At 44.0% G+C, this 16289-nt stretch overlaps 1 protein-coding gene across 1 annotated transcript in view; it reads left to right on the top strand.

Annotated features, from left to right (window-relative positions):
- Nucleotides 1–7042, top strand: part of LOC124133067 — a 32830-nt gene extending 25788 nt beyond the window's left edge. The window contains exons 14-15 of the mRNA XM_046497292.2: nt 99–373; nt 6074–7042. Of these exons, the coding sequence (XP_046353248.2) occupies nt 99–373; nt 6074–6152 (354 nt within the window). The 3' untranslated portion in view covers nt 6153–7042. The remainder of the gene's footprint in view (nt 1–98; nt 374–6073) is intronic.
- The last annotated feature ends 9247 nt before the right edge of the window (nt 7043–16289 follow it).

The following is a 16289-nucleotide window of genomic DNA, read 5'->3' as shown; positions in this document are numbered from 1 at the left end:
GCACAGTGAATTTGCGGCGCTTTAGACGACTGGGCCACCTGTGCCCCCAACTCAAAGTCGGGGTCTGTTTGTCCATATGTGTCCTTGCAACATTCCAGATCTCCTTCCTCGACTACATGTGCTACATCCCGCTGTTCATGTCGATGCATGACAACATCTGCGACAACCCGCTGGACATGTCAGATCAGAAATACGTCATGCCCCCGCGACAGCGTCCCCCGTCCCCCCAGAGAGACATGAACCCCCTGGGCAACGCCCTCAGCAAGTTCTCCAGCTTCCTGATGAAGAAGCAGGCTCGGGACCTGAAGGATGGGAGGCTGGACCCAAAGGTCGTCAAGGAGGAACAGCTGACCGTTCTTAAGTCATATGCAAAGTAGGTTAAAACAATGAATGAGTGAGTATGGTTTTATGCCGCTTTTAGCAATATTCAAGCAATATAAAAGGCATCGGAAACCAGAAAAGGGCTTCACTATATATAACCTATGTTGGCAATCGAAACGATCGAACGCTTTAACCTCCAGGCTACCTGGATGACAGATGACGCATTTCCCATGCAATTACACAGTGTAGCATTGTAAGTTATTCCTAACTCACTGGTTGTCCATTTATACTGATCTCTAGCAACAAATGTTATATTTTATATTTATGTTATGTTATATTCTTAGTAAAGTACTGATTATCGTACTTTTTTGGGTTGAGTCCAGTCCGGGATTCGAACCTACACTACAAGAGTGAGGCACCTAATCGCCAGCGCACAAAGTCAGCGACCTCGCCCTATCAGCCACCGAGGCTTCCACAAAATGAAAGTCCGACAAGTGGTAGTCTAGATCACGTACTTTGTATACCCCTCTGACAAGTGTAAAATTGGCACGGCTCCCATGGCCGAAAGCTATGAACACACAATGAACACAAAATGTCATTTAGAACGTGGTCAAAATAACAATTGTTATATTTGGGATAACACATCTTTAGTAAAGTACAGATTCTCGTACTTATTTGGGTTCAGTCCAGTCCGAGGTTCGAACCCACACTGCCAGAGTGAGGCACCTTATTGCCAGCACACAAAGTCAGCTACCTAATCTACTCAGCCACCGAGGCTTCCACAAAAATGAAAGTCCGACAACTGATCTCCAGGAGGAGGATAGGCTAGTGGCAAAGACGTTTGCTTGTCATGCCCAGGTTCGAATCCCTTCACGGGTGCAAAGTGTGAATATATTCTTGGTCCATTGATATGGCTGAAATAACGTCAAAGTGGTGCAGTGAGTGAATATGGTTTTACGCCTCTTTTAGCAATATTCCAGCAATATCACGGCGGGGGACACCAGAAGTGGGCTTCACACGTTGTACAAATGTCGGGAATCGAACCCGGGTCTTCGACGTGACGATCGAACGCTTACCCGCTAGGCTACCCGACCGCCCCTCAAAGTGGTGTGAAATCCAGCCTCCTCGCAGACACCACGTGGTAATTTCGGTCAGAATTGGTCCCATGCTATCAGTGTTTGCGGTAAGAGGAGGCTAAATGAATCAAGTGGTCAGGCTCGATTGCCTGGCATCGTACTCTGACGGCGCGGACGTTGCTCATAATATCAACCACTGGTTTATCTGCTCCAGTCTCGTTTGTTTACAGGTTGCCGTGGTAGAGCTGTCTCATTGCAGACTGTGGAGTAAAACTACAACTAGGGGTGATTGGGTGGCCTAGTGGTTAAAGTGTTCGCTAGTCACGTTGAAGGCTCGGGTTCGATTCTCCATATGGGTTCAATGTGTGAAGCCCATTTCTGGTTACCCCCGCTGTGATATTAATGAATGATAGCTAAAGCGGCGTAAAACCATACCCACTCACATGCCAACTTAAAAAACATGCCTTTGTTTTGGTAAACACACTCATTGACATCTGGAAGTGTTAATGTCACATTTTGGCTCTGCCTTAAGGTACAGTGTACTACTTGTATATTTTCAATGGGATATGCACAGCGCGAGACAATAGAATTACATCCACTTTCTACCGGGTACCAATTTACATCATTTAAGTGACATTAACGACTAGCCGTGATTAACCTTAACAAGTGTTAAATCCATTCAGGACAGTGGAACTCAATATATTTCAATACATGCAGTTAAATCCTTCGAAAGTTTGAACTCGATATGTTTCCTCTGAAACGGAACAGCGTGAGAAATAAATCGGTTTTACATGCCTGGAAAACATATAGCCGGATAACAGCCCGACAAATATCCGGAAGGTTTCCGACAATTATGTGTAAAGTTCCAAGAACGGCATCGTTCATCTGACCTATACCTCGAAGACGTCCTTTCCATTCCTGAAATTTTCAATAATGATTTATGTGTTACGAAATGATGAAAAAATATGTCTGTAGTTTGACGCTGACATGTTGAACAATTAGAAAGATATAGGGAATTCGTCTTTTCAATGTGCGATGAATTGACACAGTGCTGTGTTAACACTGGCCTCTGAGATAGACTTGCTTTGTTTGTTTGTTTGTTGTTTAACACCGCACTCAGCAATATTCCAGCTATATGACGGCGGTCTGTAAGTAATCGAGCCTGGACCAGACAATCCAGTGATTGACACCATTAGGACGCAATTGGGATACGATGACATGCATCAACCAAGTCAGCGAGCCTGACCACCCGATCCCGTTAGTCGCCTCTTACGACAAGCATAGTCGCCTTTTACGGCAAGTTATGGGTTGCTGAAGACCTCTTCTACCCCGGATCTTCACGTGTCTGGACTTACTAAACTGCCGGGAAAAGAGAGTATACACCCATGTTTGAATGGTTTTTCAATGTCGATGTATTTGGTAATAGCATCTTTCCCGAGGCAGGAGCGTCCACTCACTTTTCTATCAAAGTCTTGTTTCCACCCTTGCTACACCAAGCCCACTTTCCTGTGCTAAATATGATTGGACTATCGCACATATCGATAGTCCAATCAGAGAACGCTTCACAAAATCAACATCCACGACTAGTACACCTTCGTATGAAAGTGATTTACCGCTGCCTGTCTTTGTTGACACGAGTATGTCTTTTTCATGTTTAAACCCCACAACGATTGTCTATGTTTTTGTGACAGGGTGAAATCGCGAATGTTTTTGTTGTCTGATCGACGAGGTCGTCGCCTTTGGTAGTCAGCTACGAGATGAGAACAGCGATCTGATTGGATATCGCGTTTTCATTACAAGGGGCACAACTCGTGATCTACATGAGGTGGCGCCAGGACCGAGCCAAGAAAAGTGGCCTTGACGTGGCAAGGGTAGAAACTAGGCTTTGATACAGACCAGTAGTCTGTCTTACAGACCCTGATACAAATATATATCAAATACAGCCCATGCAAGTCTATAATGTTTGGCAAGTCTAGATTACTGCAGTATCTGAAAATGAAGAGAGTCACTGGGCTCCCTTTTATTATTATATTTTTATTTAGATAACTGAACAACTGTTTTTTTCAGTACGATATGTTCATTTCAGAGACTAGATGTTAGTTTAACAGGCCAGTGGATTCGCTTGATTCGGGAAGATGGTATACTAGGCGATATCATCTACGTCATATCAATTTCACAACATGTGGCATTTACTTGACGTCTCAGGGAACATGGGGGTCGAATTTCACAAGCATGGGTTGCTGAAGATCAATTCTAACCGGATAATCACGGGTAACCCAACTCGGTCGCCCCTTACGACCAGCAACAGGGTTCTGGGGTCACTTTTACATAACCTTTTAGTAGACACCTTTTGTCATTATGGAGGGGTTGGAACCCAGGTCATTATGAAGACCTTATAAGACAATACATAGGAATTCATCTTTCTGATATAAGGTTATCACGCGAGTTTGTTTTGTGATGGTAAATATCCTGTATTCGGAATAGACAGTGTATTTAGCGACTCTTGACGATCTCAAAGTGGAGTCCTTTTCCGAATGTTGCAAGACATTGTCACGTATGAGCTGATATCCACTTCATTGGAAGCAGCCAAGAGAACCGCGTGTCCGTTAATGGCGTCCACTTCTTAATGCGCCAGAACGGCTTATAGACTTACACTCGGATTTACTGTGTTGTTCTGTAGAGTTAATCAAAGGAAATAAGTTCAAAGTGTGTTGAGCGTTAAGGGTCCATTGCGACTCTACCCCGGTCAGGAAACATTACAGTGGCGTGTACGTCTGAGAGAAGCTTTAGATGGTGTAACTGACGCCTATGATGTCGCCGTTTCAAAGACGCTCAATTGCCGGTTAATAAGCTGTCGCGATGATCGCCCTTTTGAGAGCTCTTCAGCCAGGGAGATCAGATTGATTTATCTGCGTCCAACCTGACAGTGTCTTACATGAAGGTGTGAACTGGCACTATCTCTGGTTTGTTGTAATATGTTTAGTAGAAGGCTGGACAGATAACGACAGTCACTTCTAAGGACATCCCGATCCCAACCGTTAGGCTAATAACACGAGACTTTTGATGCGAGCCATCAGTGCTTAATGGTGTAGTTTGTACTGATGAAGTGCTTAATCTCTCACTTTACAGCCGGTCCACATGAACGTTTAAAAAGGATCTTATGTCCTTATCTTATTTTTACCATTGTCAAGTATTTTAAGGGCGAGTAAATGTTTGGCGCAATATTCTCTGCTCAAAGCAAAGGCCATTGTGCGGTGATTCGGACTATTCCGTAAGCTGGTTTATGAGTCTTTATATAATACTGATCACACCCGGTGTTCGCGAAAAGGTTATGTCTAGTTATGTCTTAATGCTACGACATTTGCAGCAGTTTAAAAGCGGCGTTAATACCCACTCGGTTTAAAGTTCCTTGGTCCGTTTTTTCATTAAAGAGTCAATGTCAGCCAGTTGTTGTGTGGGGGTAGGGTGTCGGTTCTCTACATCAGATGTACCCATGGGGATTCAGGGTTCGAATGCAACCCTGATCTAGTCGTTAGAGGCTAAAGGGATCGGGTGGTCTGACTCGGTGACTTGATCATCGGGAATACAAGCGACAAATCTATTGCCATAAGCATTAGAAATCTCTGCTAAAAGTAGCGTCCGTTGTACGACTCCTATTACATCATAAGCATCACTATCAAATAGTGGTGATCCAGGTGTTCGCGAAAAAGTCGAGTGTACCCTGTTCCACCCGTCCCAAACACGAAGGCAGAACTTATAAGTAAGACTGTCGTAACCAAAGCGACCTTTATGCGTTTAATAGTCGCCAAGGGAGGCAACTCCTCATAATCCGCAAACTGTCTCGAGTACGACAACACGGTCCCAAACCAAATCAGCAACCACCTCGCCGCCCCCTCTGGAAGGGGGACCAAAGTTGATAAAATGTCCAAGCATCACCAATCGGATTTCGTTAAAAATTGTGTTCACTTAAAAAAACACGGGAACATATAGGAACAGGTTATTATAAGGAATTGAACCATTGTGGTCACTGATGCGTCAGACTTGGAAATGTCCTCCTCATGTTTACCATAAATCCTTTTTAAAGTCGTATTAAGGAATTGAATCTTGTAACCCTGATCGGGCGGTCAGGTAGCCCAGTGGTTAAAGCGTTCACTCGTCACGGGTTCGATTCCCGACATGTTACAATGGGTGAAGCCCATTTCTGGTATCTCCCGGCATGATATTTCGGTGATATTGGTAAAAGCGGCGTAAAACCATACTCACTCACTCACTGTGACCCTGATCAAAGAACTTTAGAGGAAAAGTCGCATGACGCTTTTTGAAATCTTCTTGAAAAAAGACTATGGTCGATTGTACCTAGAGCTGCTGGAATATTGCTCGACATAAAGGGAAAACTGACTGTTTGAAAGCATCCTGACAGCTTGGGTCGTTGCTCATGATATCTACCACTGGCTTGTCTATCCGCGATTCCATTATTTACCGGCTTCCATTATATAGCTGGAACATGTCTGAATGGAGCATTAAGCAACGAACAAACAAATTAACAACAACATATGAATTCCCCTGTTTGTGTCAGAGATAGCGCTGCATTAAAACAAAACGGAGGAAACACATCCACGCTATGACCCTTCACTCAGAAAGTAATTTGTTGTAAATGCTTTCAATATCTGTTTCAGACTTCCCGACATCGATACGTTCGACAAGCCCAAATACAATGAGGACGAAGAGTATGAAACGATCGATCTGATTTACTGATATCAAGTTCCGCACAACCTTGATCGGTGCAAATCAATAAACAGGCACAAGCGTCAATTACACGGGCACCGTGCGCGTGCATCTGACAATGGCCATGTTGTCGGAAAGCCAATAGCTGTGCTCTTTTAGCAAAGAACGAACGAAAACGCCTTGAAACGTGTAACGCACACGCACCTGCACGTGGAAAACGTGTTGTTTGGCACGTGCGTAAAGTGTCAGCGAGGCACGGCGTGTGTTGGCGCGCATGCTCAGAACGATGGACACGTGGAAAGGACGTAAATCAAAATCCAGATCTTGAAACGAAACATGAGTGTGATTTAATGTCTCCGGGCAGCAAATCGCTGCAAAACCAGACATATTTAATTGCCATTTTACTGCTTCTGTTATTTCATCTGGTGACCATGTTTGGCTTGTTTGAGATTTATGTGAAGCATGCACCGGTGAAATGATGCAGTTAGTTGAATGCACAGTTTTTTTTCTGACGCGACGTTAAAGATTCCACGCGCCATGTTGTCGCATTAACATGTATAGTACCGACTTATGATGTCGATTATGAATTAATAATGTATTGTAATCGGTCATGGTACGATTTTCAAATGAAGATATTTCTGTTTGGTCGTTAATGAAATGCCCTGGCGAGAAGCTCTATGCAATACGAAAATTTAACTTCGAAGTGTTGCAGTCTTATGGCCCATGATGCATAAAGCTTACGTGAGCGTCGGCGATGCGGCGACAGCTAACTTAGTGCTTTCCAAATGAACATTCCCAGGCTATTCATTGTTAAAGGGTTCGCTGGGGCCATTAATACGTAAAGTTTTGTCTTGTGGTGAATACATTATGTCAGGAATACGTGATTGTATTGCAAATTGAATGGAAATTAAATGTCACTTTATCACTGTTTGAGTCATATCATTTTTATCGTCACTAAGTTGCAGACACAAACATATCGAGTGGGATATCCGTATTGATGTCGGAACCTAAAAAAGTTAATCAACTTATATACAGTGGAACCCCGATAATCCGGACAGTAACATTCTCAAGAGCAAAACCCTGTTAATCTGGACATTAACTTGATATACCATAAAACCTCGATAATCCAGACAGTAACATTCTATAAATGAAAACCCGTTTAATCCGGACAGTATCCGGACATGGCGTTTGAACCCCCATTGGAAAATCACAAATGGACCTCAAACTGATCACCTTAAAATATGGTCCCACACAGACTCCTTTATAAAAACTCTGGACCCGCTTCTGAAGATATATCCACGGCACATCTAATTCAGCTCAGAGCCTTGTAACGCATAGACAATGCCTTCGTACTCAGATTACTTTTGAAAAGGCGAGGTCTGGGACATGAACTGCCCTAGAACGTTTTCCGTAGAGATGAATATTGCCACTGATGTTCCCTGTGGGGAGGGACTGACACATGTCACATAGTGTTACAAGTGGCATTACAATGCTTCACGAGGGACGGTAGGGTAGGCGAGTGGTTAAAGCGTTCGTTCGTCATGCCGGGGTTTGATTCCCCACATGGGGGTCTATGTGCGAAGCCCTTCGCTGTGATAAAGATGGTATTTTGCTAAAGGCGACGTGAAACAATACTTACACACTCACTTTAAGAATAGTGGTGCTTGATATTTGTCTGTACCATCTGTGTTCTTTCTTGCGACTGCGGGAATCAAAACATCGCGATCGGGAACTTGAAATCACTAAAGAGACGGCGGTAGAAGATTGTTTGTAACAGGCTATCTCAAGAATCAAAACGAGGTCAGTGGGGAGTTTGCAAGTCTGTTAGAGACGCTTGAACAGTAGTAGCATTATATCTCGGTGTGCCATGAATCAGATTGATGGAGGAAAGCTGAAATCATGCAGATCGTAGACGTTTACAACTTTGATGTAACCCACGAGCACGATTTGTATGTGAATGTTTGTAAACACAAGTTAAACGAGATCTCGCGAGAGCGAGACTTCATTCAAGATGGCGCCTCCCACAAAGTGAACGCGTTCGATGTCTGGCAAGTAATGTTCTGTGCGATTGTATATGTGACGTATGTAGGTTACTAGGAAACGGGACGTTGCGGCTGCGAGTGTCGCTGTGTGAACGTACATTTCTGTAATTGAATTTAACCGAATAAACGACATTGACGCAAGACATTGTTGTGTCACCAGACTCACCACAGCATTATTCCGATTTAGGGTTGTATTCGGGATGAATCGTGAATTCGTATCAACGAACATCGCACCCTGGCACGTTGAAGGCACGTGACCCTACAGAAAGAATAATAAGCCCTTCCTGTCCCGTCTACTTACTATACAGGCGACTGTCTCTCTGGTCTAGTGGATAGAACGTCTGCCCGGCGAGCGGAAGGTCGGGGCTCGATCCTCTTGTCCCGTCGTACCAGAAGACGTTAAAAGGACTAAAACAAGTACTGGTCAGCTACGAGTCAGTATAATGTGTCTAAATGGGCTATCCACGTTAAACTGCGGCATGATCTCAGTGTGCTAACGCTATAAAACCGACATCAATCCGGACAAGTACAAGCCGCCATACACCCACGTGCATGTACTATATACGTGAAATAATCTTGAACGCGACATTAAACCTCATTTCACCTCACCTACTATAGGCTATAACGACACTACGTTCAATATTACAATAAAACACATACAATACAGTACAATACAGGACATTTATACCATAGCCAAGATATACTGACGTTATAATAGAAAGTGTAACTTCAAAAATGTCTCCATTACTCACTTATTTTTTTACACGTTGGACATAAATCAAGAAAATGCTTTTACGAAAGGTTCACAGACAAATAAATCACAGAACTAGTCACAAATATAATGTAACCATTGCTGTTTTATTAGGCTAATGCATTATCAACGAAGCTATAAAACAGACAAACAGACAATTGGCGAGTTCCTATGTTGAGACATGTAAACCTGTTAAAAGAGGCCTGGTATAATGGGTCGTGGCATTTAAATCCAGACTGCGGATGACCGGATGGCGACCGTCCGAAACCCCAAAGGTCAGAGACATCGTCTGTCCCCGGCACTACTCTACTTCCGGTTACTTGTGGATGATAATAGAAGATGCTGATGTTTAGCAGGACGTTAAGAGCTCTTCATGGGGCAAACATAAAATATTTGCGCAAAATTGATTAGAACGGGAATTGTAAATGTGATAGGGTGATTTCTTCTTTGTGATCTTTTAATAGGTTTGTCAACTGACGTGATTCTCTGGCATGTATTGCTCGGAGTCGACTCATATTCCGAGTCACTGATTTGTACATTATTTCAATAATCTCCACGATTAGTTTAAATGTGAGGTAGACTGCAATTGTGTTCTTAGTTGACGGGCAGAGTCCATTGCGGATAATCTATGATCATAATCCATCTACCAACGGCTTCTACAAGCTCCTTACAGATTTACTTCGTTCCCGGAACTTTCTATGAGATGACACCGGATGGTAACGATGGTGTCATGCTCTTGAATGACCCTTGGTCTTATAGAAGACAAGGGGGCGGTCGGGTAGTCTAGTGGTTAAAGCGTTCGCTCGTCACGCCGAAGACCCGGGTGCGATTCCCGACATGGGTACAATGTGTGAAGCCCATCTCTGGTGTCCCCCGCCGTGATATTGCTGGAATATTTCTGAAAGCGGCGTAAAACCACACTCACTCACTCACTCACTTATGGAAGACAAGGGACACACCAATCCCATTAAAATCAGATCTTTTACACAGATACGATACCTCTCTGGTCTGAGGACACCTCCAGAGCCGGTCGCGTCAGGTGACCTTTCAAATCAACCAATCAGCGTCGAGGCTTCTAAATTTTCGGCACGAGTGATTCTGTACCTTGAAAACGAACTGATTAACTTCCGAAAATAGAATTTATGGCACCGCCATTATAACGTTGTGGATATATCTTGACGTTTCTGGACGTCATGGCAACTACACTAGAAGGCAGTGCCATCGAAGGAATATTTTTGTTCTGTGGGTTTTCGTTTCTATAATTCGAAATTTCCGAATCAAGGCGGTAAATCTATTAAGACGAATAGTTTTAGAAAGCTGACAGCTGATTGGCTGAAGAACCCGCCTTCTTTTTACTAGGTGGTCAAATATCGATCAGGGTTCACCAACGGAGGTGTCCTGGTATCTTACAGGGTCTGCGACAACAAATCAGAATCAGCCTTCAGTGCAGATTGAATAATCTGTCAGCTGTGATTGGATGATTTTGTGTAAGATCTTTTTATGTTTTTGAAATGTACATCCATCGAGTAATTAAAACTGACCATTTTTGTGTCACAGTGTATATTTCGTGCTGTCATTTTCAACATGATGAATGCTGAATGTGACCACAGATATTTTCAAGTGCATTTGGTGCGGAACTGGGGTTAGTGTGTTTAGCTTCGTGTACCCGGAAAAGGAGTTAGCTATGTTAGTAAACAATTTTATTGCTGATCTGATTCAAAACTGTGCACACATATGCAGGTGATAGCTGTTAAATGCTTAGTTATTCTAAATAAATATAACATTAATACAAAAGTCTATAGGAAATACATGTGGTTGTGTGTAACCTGAAGCAAAGGGGTATCGCATCGGAGTAAAAGAAGTGATTTTAATTTGATTTGAGAATCAACTCTTGCACGAAAGACATTCCCTGGGCACACGCCACCTGTTCCCACCATTGTCATTGTATTTAATAATAGAGTAAGGGAGTGAATTTTGTTTGACACCCCAAAATTATATCAGTATCACGATTGGGGACCAAATAGTGAGTCACTGAGTTTGGTTTAACCCCGCTTTCAACAGTTTCACTTCAACTGTCATGTTTTCGTTAGTCTGCAATTTCGTACCAATCTGATTAAACAAACAACTTGTAAATTCATCAGGGAAATAGTACGTCAGTCGTAAACCGTTTCAACATTCAAATACACAAACCTATAAATGTCACTACACTTGGGATTAGAAGGCCAAATTTCAAGATTCTTGTATTTGTGAGTTGGGTTTAACGCCGCTTTTAACAATTAGTTATATCGCCGCGTGTCAGCTTAATGTGGGAGGAAAGACCGAAGTAATGCAGGTCACAGACGTTTACCACTTCGGCGAAACCCACGAGCACGGGTATGGTGCTGACAAACCTAGAAACATAATCGGGGCGAACCTGGATTCGAACCCGCAATCAAAGGTTTCTGGCGTGCCCAAGGGCCAAATTTCAAAATTCTTGTAATGTCCCCGCCCACACCTGTGGTAGCGATGTTGCAGTGAGTGAGTGAGAGAGAGAGTGAGTGTTGTTTAATGCCGTTTTGAAACATTCTTCAGCTGTATCACAGCGTGTCCGTTTAATGTTGGACTGATTGATCCCATGAGACAGGGAAGGTCTTAATTGATTGATTGTTCGATTGATCGATTGATTATTTGTTGTTTGACGCCGCACTCATCAATATTCCAGCTGTATGACGGCTGTCTGGAAATAATTTATTCCGGAGTAGACAATCCAGTGATTGACAGCATGAGCATCGACATAAGCACTTCGGATACGATGACATTCATCAACCAAGTCAATGAGCCAGACCACCCGATCTTACGACAAGCATACGTTGCTGAAGACCAATTCTAACCTGGATCATAACGGGTTGGTATGGCGTTGACACACCAAAAGGCAGAATATTATTATAATGGTGAATCTGGGAAACTGGTTTATTAGTATTGTTAATAGCGTAACTTCCGTCCATCCACTCACTCACCGTGAAGTTCCCTTCGATGCAGTTCAAAACTTCAGCGCACTTTTTGCCCCGAAACCAATGTTACATTTACGTTCAAAAGATTTAAAAGTTTAATTCACACCCGTTTCAACATAAAACCAAATTGTTCACGAACAAACGCCTTTAAAGAACACTGATTTCCGACAATATGTCAACCGGAAACAGACCGGCAAGGCGTTGAGATAAAAGTTGCTACAAGTCGTACATCTGAGCTAAAAAAGACAATTCTTTTTCAATCAATCACAGAAAAAATCTGTCGTCAAATCAGCGAGATCAGTTCTCCTGCAGCCCAACACCCGAATGCCTAACCATGCAAAGAGCAATGCACCGAATCTGTCCCGGCGAGGAGCTCTGAGCGCGGAGTAATCCCTGTGGCGACATGATCGTCGAGTTGAGCGGGACCTCGGTCCTTCAGAAGTGACGTTGGTCTGCTTGGGGTTCGTGCTGCCAATGCTGGGACGATCCCGCGGAGGTCGACAAGCTAAGTAGGTGGTAAGTAGGCGACTAGGGCCATACGGGCGTAATCATCTTGTCAGCTCCTAGACTTACGTGCTCAGACAAGTAATCCGTCTTCTTCCGCTACATTAAATAGTTCTCGATATAAATGCGCTCGGATCAGGCCGTATCACAACGTGAGGATCGCCCTGACTCCTATCACCCAATGCCAACACTTATATGAAGAAGTGCGCAATCTAACGTAAGATTGGCTACATTCAACGCCTAAGTAAATCGCCACAGCTCCCAACTGCGGATGAATTCGTAGATATACTATATAGATCCGGTCATATCATTCAATTATTTCATAGTCACTTATGTATATGATGAATGTGTTTTCATCAGATAAGGAGGGGAAGAGGATTGTCAGCTCAAACTTGATTCCGATATTATCATTGAGGGCACCCACTTACGAATAGCCCGTACCAAGCCATAATGAAAAATATTGTGTGTACTTATAGTGCGCAAGACCCCATACGCACGGAGCATGCTCAAAGCGCTAATATTATTACCCCGGTCAAGGGATCAGTGTATACTCGTTTATCATTCTCAGCTCCTTGGGGAATATACAACCCAAGCTGTATTATGCACGCTCGATAAACACAAAAACATGAAAAATGTGTTGTTTTTTCTCCACAAAACAGCATTTACAACAACAAATGTTTGGCCTTTCGTATTTCAAAACGTGAGTGAGTGAATATGGTTTTAAGCCGCTTTTAGCACTATTCCAGCAATGTCACGGCGGGGAAATGTATTTCAAACAATATTTCAAACGGAATAAATACTTTAAATAACAGCTATGCCGTGTGTGAAAGTGATGCGTTAACACATGCTCATGATATAGTCGGAATCGTACAATTGACTCAGCTTAGGGCAGAGATTTCTTATGAATATGGAAAGTGTTTTGTCGCTTTTATTACCATATGAGACACAAGTCTCTCGTGATTTATCAGCCTTTAAAATTACACCGAACATCGTCATGAATATTTTCTTCTTATCGTTAAGCTCTGAAGGACATCACAACAGCTAAATTCTCGTCTCTCTGTACTCGAGTTCTCCAACTTCTTTCCAAACAGCTCTCATATTTTTTTCCTGACCTACGACGATGTGTCCTCCATCTTGGAGCCTACATAAACTGAAGCAGAGTCTCTAGAGGTCGATGTTGTCATCCAGCAGTCGTGATCAAGTATACCGTGGGCCTACTGTATTATCCACTGACAACGATGTCACAACACGGCTCCCGTAGGACCGCTAAAAGAGATCCGGGAGTATCTTGTAAACTGTTATGAGGACTGAGGAAAGCTATGGATGGTCTTACAGGCAATAGAAATTCTGGCTGACTCACTCGTGGCTGAAAGCTGAGCCTACCCAGCTCGCTCATGTGACAAAATGTCTTAAAAAATTACGTTTGATGTGTCACAATGAGCTATTGGGTCTCTGTAGAAGGACAAGGTGCTCGTCCATGCAACATGTGGAAAACGCCACGTTATTGATTTTCTCTGAAATATTCTTTGATAAAATCACAAGTGGTGAATGTTTTGATTCTATGATAAATTACTTCGCATATTGCATTCGAGTAAATCCCCTAATTAAGTAAAATAATGGGTTTAGATTGAGCCTTTAGTCGCAAAACCTCATTAAAATTTTACGTTGTCAATTACTTATTTAGCCGTCGGCTACGCTGGCTAACTTTTTAAATCTTTCATAATCATCTGCTTCTTCATCCATCTATCTAACTGTTTTGTCCGCTTCATTGCACCCGGAAAGATTCGGATCTTTTGGGATTAATAACCGTATAGTTTTTGTCTAGAGAAGATGTGTTTTGCTATAATGTAGTGAGACATTTTTATTGTTCGACAGCCATGGATTTGCTCAAGCTGTGTTCATTATGTAAATGAGTTGAGGGTTTAAGCTGATGGTATTACTCCTGATAGAGAGGATGATTACGTTACACATAAATCATTCCATTGATTTAATCATCCACTTTGATATACATCTCAAGCCTACAGAGGTCCGTACGCCCCGTCCCTGCCATGCACAGTGGGCACTTTCTAAACCGGAATTAAATATTACACCTCGAATTTTGTATAAAATTCCAACTTCTTATCAGTCCGCTATTTATTACCGGCATTATAATCAGGTTAACGTGCTGCTGTTGCCGTATTTACCATCCACACTCTCCCTGCCTCCACATCGGCTCTATACCATCCACACTCTCCCTGCCTTCACATCGGCTCTATACCATCCACACTCTCCCTGCCTTCGCATCGGCTGTATACCATCCACACTCTCCCTGCCTTCACATCGGCTCTATACCATCCACACTCTCCCTGCCTTCGCATCGGCTCTATACCATCGACACTCTCCCTGCCTTCACATCGATTTTATACCATCCACACTCTCCCTGTCTTCACATCGGCTCTATACCATCCACACTCTCCCTGTCTTCACATCGGCTCTATGCCATCCACACTCTCCCTGCCTCCACATCAGCTCTATATCATCCACACTCTCCCTGTCTTCACATCGGCTCTATGCCATCCACACTCTCCCTGTCTTCACATCGGCTCTATGCCATCCACACTCTCCCTGCCTCCACATCAGCTCTATACCATCCACACTCTCCCTGTCTTCACATCGGCTCTATGCCATCCACACTCTCCCTGTCTTCACATCGGCTCTATACAATCCACACTCTCCCTGTCTTCACATCGGCTCTATACCATCAACACTCACCCTGCCTTCACGTTGGCTCTATACCATCCACACTCTCCCTGCCTTCACATCGGCTCTATACTATCCACACTCTCCCTGCCTTCACATCGGCTCTATACTATCCACACTCTCCCTGTCTTCACATCGGCTCTATGCCATCCACACTCTCCCTGCCTCCACATCGGCTCTATACCATCCACACTCTCCCTGCCTTCACATCGGCTCTATACCATCCACACTCTCCCTGACTTCACATCGGCTCTATACCATCCACACTCTCCCTGCCTTCACATCGGCTCTATACTATCCACACTCTCCCTGCCTTCACATCGGCTCTATACCATCCACACTCTCCCTGTCTTCACATCGGCTCTATGCCATCCACACTCTCCCTGCCTCCACATCGGCTCTATACCATCCACACTCTCCCTGCCTTCACATTGGCTCTATACCATCCACACTCTCCCTGCCTTCACATCGGCTCTATACCATCCACACCACTCTCCCTGCCTTCGCATCGGCTCTATACCATCAACACTCACCCTGCCTTCACGTTGGCTCTTTACCATCCACACTCTCCCTGCCTCCACATCAGCTCTATATCATCCACACTCTCCCTGTCTTCACATCGGCTCTATGCCATCCACACTCTCCCTGCCTTCACATCGGCTCTATGCCATCCACACTCTCCCTGCCTCCACATCAGCTCTATACCATCCACACTCTCCCTGCCTTCGCATCGGCTCTATACCATCAACACTCACCCTGCCTTCACGTTGGCTCTTTACCATCCACACTCTCCCTGCCTCCACATCAGCTCTATATCATCCACACTCTCCCTGTCTTCACATCGGCTCTATGCCATCCACACTCTCCCTGTCTTCACATCGGCTCTATGCCATCCACACTCTCCCTGCCTCCACATCAGCTCTATACCATCCACACTCTCCCTGTCTTCACATCGGCTCTATGCCATCCACACTCTCCCTGTCTTCACATCGGCTCTATACAATCCACACTCTCCCTGTCTTCACATCGGCTCTATACCATCAACACTCACCCTGCCTTCACGTTGGCTCTATACCATCCACACTCTCCCTGCCTTCACATCGGCTCTATACTATCCACACTCTCCCTGCCTTCACATCGG

The sequence above is a fragment of the Haliotis rufescens genome, unplaced genomic scaffold (genome assembly GCF_023055435.1).
Source record: "Haliotis rufescens isolate VD_foot unplaced genomic scaffold, xgHalRufe1.0.p SCAF_23, whole genome shotgun sequence".
NCBI lineage: Eukaryota > Metazoa > Mollusca > Gastropoda > Lepetellida > Haliotidae > Haliotis > Haliotis rufescens.
The sequence above is the reverse complement of the archived record's forward strand: the minus strand, read 5'-3'. Positions and strand labels throughout refer to the sequence as shown.